The 9,300-nt window shown below is 42.6% G+C and overlaps 1 protein-coding gene across 3 annotated transcripts; it reads right to left on the bottom strand.

Annotated features, from left to right (window-relative positions):
• Positions 1–4,376: 4,376 nt before the first annotated feature.
• Positions 4,377–8,352, bottom strand: cdk9 (cyclin-dependent kinase 9 (CDC2-related kinase)). 3 transcript variants are annotated; one of them, XM_038970831.1, is made up of 8 exons: positions 8,291–8,352; positions 8,022–8,135; positions 7,586–7,667; positions 7,308–7,398; positions 6,961–7,127; positions 6,523–6,694; positions 5,952–6,100; positions 4,377–5,502 (listed from the first exon to the last, which is right to left on the bottom strand). In XM_038970831.1, exons 1-8 carry the CDS (start codon positions 8,329–8,331, stop codon positions 5,137–5,139), a joined length of 1,182 nt encoding a protein of 393 aa, XP_038826759.1. In that variant the 5' UTR covers positions 8,332–8,352; the 3' UTR covers positions 4,377–5,136. The 3 variants fall into 3 exon arrangements, with proteins under 3 accessions (XP_038826759.1, XP_038826760.1, XP_038826761.1); XM_038970832.1 differs by lacking the exon at positions 8,022–8,135; XM_038970833.1 differs by lacking the exon at positions 8,291–8,352 and having other exon boundaries at positions 7,772–8,280.
• Positions 8,353–9,300: the final 948 nt, after the last annotated feature.

The following is a 9,300-nucleotide window of genomic DNA, read 5'->3' as shown; positions in this document are numbered from 1 at the left end:
GTTGTTATGGACCTTTCACATCTCCTCGAGTCATCAACTTATTTGTATCCAACATACTGTCCATCTTGTCAGGGATAAATTGCTTGAATGGCCCTAACAACACACGCAGGCAAGTGGATTTCATGTCCTGTACCTAGCTTATCCACACGTAAAACAAACTTCAAAAACTATCTTTAGGCAGCCTCCCGAGTGGCGCAGTGGTCTAAGATGCTGCATCGCAGAGCTAGCTGTGTCACTAGAGATCCTGGTTCGAGTCCAGAAGCTGGCCACGACTGGGAGACCCATGGGGCAGCGCAGAATTGGCCCAGCGTCGTCCGGGTTAGGGGAGGGTTTGGCCGTCAGGGATGTTCTTGTCCCATTGCTCACTAGCGACTTCTGTGGCGGGCCGGGGCGCAGTGCACGCTGACACTGTCGCCAGTGTTTCCTCTGACACATTGGTGTGGCTGGCTTCCGGGTTCAGCGGGCATTGGGTCAAGAAGCAGTGCGGCTTGGCTGGGTTGTGTTTCAGTGGACGCACGGCTCTCGACCTTCGCCTCTCCCGAGTCCGTACAGGAGTTGCAGCGATGGGACAAGACTGATACCACGAAATTGGGGAGAAAAAGGGATAATAAAAATGATCTATAGGCCACCAAGTGGTATTGTCTGTGAGAGAATGACAAAAACACGATTAGACTTTCATGGGCAATCATTGTGTACTGTCTGTATTCGTGCTGTATCAGCACAATGCAGAATATGACACATCTCACAGACATGCGTTAGCTAGCTAGTTACATAACACAGGTATTGTTACTCAAAGACTAATATAAAGCCAAAGTAATTCCTTTGCTCTTCATCATCATCAAAAAAAATCAGGTTTTGCTCCTAATAAGATGCACTGAGGCAAGCGAAGCTAGCTAGCTAACGTTATAATAGACTACAGTACATTTTGGGTATAGCAAACAAAGCTAGCTAGCTCAACTTGGCTAGCTTGGTTTGTAGTGGTACTAGCAACCCTATCATGGCTGAATTAATACAAAATGATACTGTACTAAACAACGCTGCCTCACACGAAAGGAGAGATTATATTGCTAGCTAGCTACCGACACCAAAACAAGTTACTTGTTTGTCATTTGCACTTTTGATCCAGCTGGTCTAGGCTGCCACCGCCAGTTGATCTTGGAGGTTCTGAAGAATGTGTCCAAATGAATATAAATAATCTCTGTGGCCCTAGTGCTCTCATAGCACCATAAGAGACCACAGGGTCCAGAGTAATCTCATGAAATGAGAAGTGCCAAAGCTCCTTAATAGCATGCAAGCCACAGATACTTAACCAGCAGTATCCAACTTTTCTCTGCCGTGAACCACCAATGCTGCATTTACACAGGCAGACCAATCAGATCAGCTCAGAAAAATATGTAATGTGAAAAGATCTGATGTGATTGGCCAAAAGACCAATTAGTGGAAAAAATATCAGAATTGGCCTGCCTGTGTAGATGTAGCCTAATTAGCCCAAACCATCTTATCGTACCCTTTTGACAACATTTTCTAAGCTGACCTCATAGCTCTTTAGTTTAGAGCAGAGATGGACAACCTTGATTGGGTTGGGGGCCACAAAAAATCCGAACTCATCATGAGGGGCCACAGTGGCTCGCGGGTCTGCGTACCTACAGCCATACCCACACATGCAGTCAGAACAGGCCTTAGCCTTTGGGGGGCCCTAAGCAACATTTAGAAATCTGAGTAAGAGTAACTAACAAAATCAATGGGGAGACCACTGGTCAGTCATTCTACCATGATTACTACAAGTTAGATAGCTGGACAAAGGCTTAGATTCAATCCGATCAAGCGCTAACCGGCAATAGCCGACAACCGCATAGCTGGTGTTTTGACGGTATAAAAGGTGTAACTGCGAGCTGTGAAATCGGTGAGCGTCTGCTCCAGTGGTCATTGTCACCAAGCTACAGCTGTCCCACTCACATAAGAAGTTCAGAACGAGAAAGTGTAATTACACTCAAATTGAAAATCATTAAACAAAATAAGGATTCATATCAACCTAACGCAGGTGTATATTACATCACACATTCCAGTGTTCCAACTTGTAACAAGGTTGCATGGGATTATTACTAATAAAAGTCGGTGCATCCAATGGCAATGTCAGCGATAGGTATAACGCCAGGAGCCATTGGCTGATTTGACAGCCCCAATGCAATAATACACCTCTGAGATTGCCTAAATAAAAACAATGAAACTGCTATGCAGTTGTCAGTTATCGCGGGTTAACGCAGAACTGATTGAATCTAGTTCTAATTCAGCAATCTATACTGAACAGAAATATGAACACAACATGCAACAATTTCAAATATGATGATGCCGCCCTTTGATAAGCAGTGGCAACTTTGTCAAAGGCAGGGGTGCAAAATATTTAGCTTGTCCATTCCCAGCGTGCCGCTCCAGGGTACTGTTGGAGAGATGCATCTCTGTAGTGCTCCACCAATGTTCTGTCCAAAAAATGATCTAACATAAATCATGTAGCAGATAAAGGATGAGGTACGTGTCCTTTTCTGTAGCCTACAGGCTGGACATAAAATGTATGACAATGTAATGAGACTGACACTTTTTACATCATACAGGTTTCTCTGAGCAAATAGTCCGGACCAAATCTGAACCAATCATAAACGTCTATGTTTGGTTCAGATTTCGTCCGGTCTGGACCAGCCTTGATTTAGCCCAAACATAGACGTCTATAAATGACTTTTTATCAACCAGAAATTAGGCTGATTTCAAAATCCAAAAATACATATTTTCAACTTTCATTCAGAACTGAAAATATATCTGATTTCAACATCCGGGAAAAAACTATTTTTCTACGTCCTGGAAAAGGACTTTAAACATACCTTTCATTCAGAACCTAAATTAAACATAACTTCGTCTGGATTTCTTTTCTTTTTTTAGATGGGGGCTGTATTTTTTGGTCCCGCCCATGGCGGCAGAGCGGCAAGGACCGGCCCTGCCAATCAGAATGAGTTTTTCCCCACAAAAGGGCTTTATTACAGACAGAAATACCCATCCGTACCCCCCCCCCCCCCCCTCTCCCCCGACGATCCTGCAGGTGCAGAAGCCAGATTTACAGGTCCTGGGTTGGCGTGGTTACACGTGGTCTGCGGTTGTGAGACCGGTTGGACGTATTGCCAAATTTTCTAAAAAGAAGTTGGAGACGGCTTATGGTAGAGAAATTAACATTAAATTCTCTGGCAACAGCTCTGGTAGACTTTCCTGCAGTCATTGTGACAATTGCACACTCCCTCAAAACTTGACTCATCCGTGGCATTGTGACAAAACTGCACATTTTAAAATGGCCTTTTGCCCCCAGCACAAGGTGCACCTGTGGATCATGCTGTTTAATCATCTTCTTGATATGCCACACTTGTCAGGTGGATGGATTAAGAATAAAAACATCACTAACAGGGATGTAACCAAATTTTCGCACAAAATTTGCAGGAAATAAGCTATTTGTGCTTGTGGAATATTTCTGGGATCTTTTATTTCAAGTCATGAAACCAGTACTTAACATGTTGCGTTTATATTTTTGTTAAATATAAAACTTTTAGCTGACATGGGCTAATTGAGTCTCTGTCAGTGACTGACATAACAGAACTGCTGATGCATAACCAAATTTCACCTTATCAATTCTACTAATTTAACTCTTAACAAGAAGTTGAGACCCAAATGGATCCGCATGCCTACAGTTCAGTTGCCCATCCCTGGACAGTTGTTCTCAGAAAAAGATTGGTAATAATTTTTCCCACAACTGTAAACAGTAGTACTGTAATGGTATACAAAATAGTTACAGGGAATCTGCAAATGCCCTTTTTTTAAATCCCAAGCACATCTAGATTCTACCACATCCATCTGAGCAAGTAGGTGACAGAATAGTTGAAGTGGAGCTTTACTATTGCTGAGGCCTGGAACCATTGCTTACCTGAACCCTAAGGCCAGGATTCAATCCGATCACGCTTTGTTGGCTATGCAATGTTCCCGTGTTAGCGGACTGCATTCACGGTGAATGCTGCATGTCGGCTCATTCTAAAATGACCTTTAAATGGTACATAGAGAACAAAGAGTGATCGGATTGAATCCTGGCCTAACTCTCTCTAGCTATACCGAAATAAGTGCCAAATGGTTGTTTGGGAACGATAAGTCATTGGTGAAATTTTCTATAAACCACCATTATCAATGCACATATAGGGTGGCTTTATAGTCAAATGGCTCGCTTGTCTCAATTCGTATTTTAAAAAAAAATCTAGACGGAAATATGCTTTTTAAACCTGCTATAAGATTCCATGTTGCCATTCTCCATAGGGTGATGTCAGACAGGACAATAATTCCAGGACAATAAATGGCAGTGTATCAGTGAGGTTTATTAGTGTAACTATACTGACAACGTATCGCATACACCACAAAGATACCTGGCAAAACTCATGATCGTACAATATAAAAAAGAAATGTTTTAAAATGAACAAAACAGTGAAAAAAAAGAGGAAACTATTGGTTCTAGCGATAAGAATCGCTGTCTTGATGGCTTGTGTCAATCCTTTGTGTGTGTGTGTGGTTCTTGGACGTGTTCCAACACTAGAGGTATTGTTCTCGGAGCAACCCACTGAACGCACGTCTATGCCCATGGAGTGCTGGATACCAATCCAATAATTTGCTTCCTGTCTTTGTTGACTCTGAAAGGACTGGGCAGGTTTTGTGAGAGCTACAGCTCCATCTAGCAGTCACGTAGCTGAAGCGTAGGCCTAGTTCCTCACAAATCCTTTACACCCTATAAAACCTTTCACATCTTCCAAGACAAGGTCAAGTAAGCGTAAGAAGAAGCAAATGAGTTATTGAATTGAAATCCCACCCAATAACAACACAGTACTATCTCAACGCTTTATCAAATGTCCGAGGCAGAGGACAGACTAATGTGATAGAACATGAACAGTAGAACAATACTGCTTGAAGAAACGTCCACATTTTCCTCGTGTTGCCTCCACAATAGCCTCCACTTGGAAAGAACGCTACAGTTCCCTAAGATCAGTCTTACGCCAACTGGGCCTCGCCACTTTCTGCCTTGCAACAGTCTGCCACTCGCCCTCCTCCAACTCCTTAGTCCAATCAAAACACCCGGTCAAACTCCGTCTGACTCGTCGTGGCCGGGTTCCTGTTCTGATTGGCCGGCTGCTGGGGCATGTGACCTCTCCGGCGGGGCGGGGCCAGGTACTCAAACATGGACGTGTTGTGTGTGGAGAGCATGTTCTTCAGGTCCGAGGGCATGGGGTCCGACCAGAAGAAGTCGTGGTTCAGAGCATCGTCGCTGTCCGTCCTCTGCGCCGGGTCTAAGACTAGGAGCTTGTCAATCAGGTCCAGGGCGTACGGGTCCTTGACATAGGCTTTGAGGCGGTCCTTCACTTTCCTCTTCTGGCCCTTAGGGAGCTCCATCTTCTGGTAAAGCTCGTACTTCTTGTCCACGCCTGGCCATACCTGATGGGGGAAGAGTTCAGGTTAGGAATTGAATGGTGAATGAGAATTTGTTTGTGTTAAACTGGTGGTTACACTGTGGTGTTTATTAAGTTCCTTGGACATAGAAATGTAAAATCAAAGAAATCAGCTCAGTGTCAGAAATCAGGTTATTTTAATTTAGGTAATCGGTTCAAGTATTCCCATACATAAATAGAGGAACATGTGATCGTATCCCATTGTAATAAAGGTTGGAAATTATTCTGTTTTTGTCAAATACTATCTGTTTGGGATTCTTGAGCTCAATTGGCAGTGTACAAGTAATTTATAACAATGTCCCCCCCCACCCCGATCATCAGCTCAAGGAAAACTCAGCCCACGGCTGAATGTTATTGACTGTAATTGACCCTGATATGGTTTGTGTGTGGGTATGCGTCCGTGTGTGTGTGTTTGAGTGTGGTTTGTGTGCATACCTCTGCCGTGATAGAGCCACACAGCTGACTGATGAGTGTGAGCTGGTGCTGTTCTGTGTTGCCTTGCATGATGGGACTGCGTGTCCACATCTCCGCCATGATGCAGCCTGCACCCCACAGGTCAATGGGAGGCCCGTAGTCTCTCTCGCCTGACAAAACAATGTAGCTCTCAGTTTACATGCCATTAAATTACACATATTGCTACAAGCAAGCTCAGCATATCAATGTCTTGTAACTGTATAAATAGCCTGGGATTGTGTAAAAAAAAATAGTTATTTATAGAGACAGTTACATATAGCTTTTATAGAAATGCCACCTTTTGAAAAAATGTCCTTTGCCCAGACCGCTCCTTGACTACCCCCACTTCCTTGATGTTTTCCAGAAGTAGCTAAGCTGATTCAAAATGGTCACCCAATTATCAAGTCCTTCATTAGTTAAATCAGCTGTTAGTTCTCGAATACGGCACAAAAGTGGACTGGCTGGGGGTACTGGAGGAGAGGTTTGGGAAACGCTGCGCTAGGGGATTTGGGTATGTACCCTACACTATGCTCCAGACAGATGGGTTCCTTACCTAGCAGCAGCTCTGGGGGCCTGTACCAGAGTGTGACCACACGGTTGGTGTAGCGGTTGCCCTGGCTGTTTTTGGCCAGGCTGAAGGCTCGCGCCAGCCCAAAGTCTGCCAGCTTCAGCACGCCGTCTCGGGTGATGAGCACGTTGGCCGCCTTCATGTCTCTGTGTAAGATCTGAGAGGAGGAAGGTGTCCACCGAGAGGCACAATGTTAAATGGCTGATTTCAACATGCAGTGCATTTGGTGAAAAGACCAGCAATGATGATACAGGTTTGTTGTATTGTACAATAGGAATCAAATTCAGTCTAAAAACGTTTCACCCTTTACAAACTACAGCTTTGATCCAAACCCTACTGTGCTGTCTATGATCATTAGTTTTTCCCTTTCTAGGTTACAGTGACTATGGATGGGAGTCTGTCATAAATGGACCGTAGCCTCACCTTGTTTCTGTGGATATAGTAGAGTCCATTCAGCAGCATCTGCATCACCTTCTTGATCTCAGCCAGGGTGAATTTCACATTGGCGTTGCTTAGCAACCCTGCCAGGTCGTGCTCACAGAAGTCAAACACCAGGTAGATGCTTCCTTTGTAGCGGTTGAACTGGGTGGCTGTGTGTTGATGAGAAAATCGATTGAGTAATTACACACACAACATTTCTTATTCACACACGCAACCACTCCACACACAAGTCTGGATTGGTAATCCAATACTGCTTTTTGACCACGAACAATATGGACGGCCCCATGCAAGCTGTAGGTTGCTACTGGGAATGCATGACTGACACTCACCTTTGGTTCGACAGATCTCTATGAGGTTGACAACGTTCTCATGTTTCAAGAGCTGCAGAATCTTGATCTCTCTCAAAGCAGTGATAGGAAACTGTGACAAAGAAGATTACTATTTGCATCCATGTATGTTTATAGTGTGCCATTGTTTACCACTAGCCTATCCAATAAAAATGATACAGTTTGACAGCATGCATCTTCTGTGTGTATAATGTTGGAATGTTGATATTAATCTCATGCAGGGCAGATAGCTAGAGACGTGGCTTTGTTGTCCCTCTTACCCCTTCTTTCTCATTCTCCATCAACACTTTCTTCAGTGCTACCTTCTTCCCAGTCTGTCTGTGTTTGGCTTTGAACACCTCCCTGGAAAGGTAAAGTATGGTAAGATGAAAATATAGAACGTGTGCCAATGACAAGAATATCAAATATGCTAAGTGTTCTTCTGAAACTGGCTAACGTGAAGTTACCTTAGTTATGTTTATATTCAGGTTATGAACTCAGAACCTAACGTCACTATCAACACAGGCGTTGATAAAACAGCATATGCAGGTGTCGACAAATGCATTTTAGATTGCTAAACTAGCTGGATATATTAACGTTAGTTGTCTTTCAAGAAAACAAGCTACTGTAGCTAGCTTGCAGTCAGGCACGTTCTCCTTAACGTTAGCGATGTTGTTGTCGGAAACCTTTTCACTAAATAACCACTAGAAATGTTACCCAAAGGTCCCTTGGCCGATCTTGGCAAGCTTTTCATATTTAGAAAACTCATCACAGAAAGGGAATTCGACTCCGTCGTAGTATTTGGACATAATGGCGGCCTCCCGGTCAGGCCTTAGAAAAGTAAAAGGTCACGTTAGGGAAAGGTTTCGCCAGAATTACCAAATGTTACTCTAACATAAGTACACCAAATCAAGCAGAATTAGATAATATATGTTCTAAACAACGTTAAATCTCACAATGGACATTAGATATGAATATATTCATACTTTTCAGCCCCGGCGGCGTTTCCTGTTTTGTCTCGCTGCATCCTTATTTGTTTCGTCGGATCCGTGCGTGCCCAGTGCGAGATGGGTAATGTAGTCGTTGTGCTTTCACAAACTTTACCAAAGAGGAAGCGAGATGGGTAATGTAGTCTTTGTGCTTTCACAAACTTTACAAAATGGAAGCGAGAGGCCCAACTCGGCGCAAAACCTGTCTCTCTCCAGCAGGTGGCGTTTTTAGTTTTCGCACACAAAGCAAGGAGTTTTTGTATGGGGGCCAATGAGTGTCTAATAGTACAGCATCTCTCTTTTTTAAAATGTATTTATTTTTATTTTATTAACAACAAATCAATACAGAAAGTACATAAGGGAACACAAGTATATATAGATTATATATAATGGACAATCGAGCTAGGGGGTACAATATCACATTACAATTACACAAGGACCTTAAGGGACATACATACACTTACAATTCTAACAGCTTTTTTGTTAGTAGAGTATTTAATAGTCTTAAAATACAGTTCAATTTCTTTTTATAGGGTAAGAAAATGTGTTTTTTTGTTAGTAAATTTACATTTGTGTATATGAAATTTGGCCAAAAGAATAATGAAATTAATTACATAAAAATGTTTCAGCTTATTTTTATCATATGTAAAGAATCCAAGCAGTACATCTCTCCACAATAGTGTAAAATCTTCATAAATGTGTTCAATTATAAATCTACTGATGTCTTGCCACAGTTTTCTTACATGTATACAATGCCAAAAAAGATGCAACACTGTTTCTGGGTGGTCATTACAAAAGGAGCAATTTAAATTTCTGTTTTCCTTAAACTTCTTCATATAGTGGTTGGCAGGGTAATATTGATGAATAATTTTAAAGGAAACCTCCTTAATTTTGTTAACCAGTAGGTATGTGTGTGGCAACATCCAAACTTTTTCCCAACAGATATTATCAATAAATCCATTCCAATAAGGCATGACATAAGGTATAGATACAACATCCTGCTGAAA

This window comes from Salvelinus namaycush, chromosome 31 (assembly GCF_016432855.1).
Source record: "Salvelinus namaycush isolate Seneca chromosome 31, SaNama_1.0, whole genome shotgun sequence".
In the NCBI taxonomy this organism is placed as follows: Eukaryota; Metazoa; Chordata; class Actinopteri; order Salmoniformes; family Salmonidae; genus Salvelinus; species Salvelinus namaycush.
Note: the sequence above shows the minus strand (reverse complement) of the source record. Positions and strands in the feature narration are given on the sequence as shown.

Bases quoted from the DNA above. Each gene is read 5' to 3' on its own strand.
- cdk9 (XM_038970831.1), bottom strand. From the start codon at position 8,331: ATGCAGCGAGACAAAACAGGAAACGCCGCCGGGGCTGAAAA. The intron at 7,668-8,021 runs GTAACATTTCTA...TTACCTTTCCAG, and splicing joins ATCGGCCAAGGGACCTTTGG to GGAGGTGTTCAAAGCCAAAC. The intron at 7,399-7,585 runs GTAAGAGGGACA...TCTTTGTCACAG, and splicing joins TGGAGAATGAGAAAGAAGGG to TTTCCTATCACTGCTTTGAG.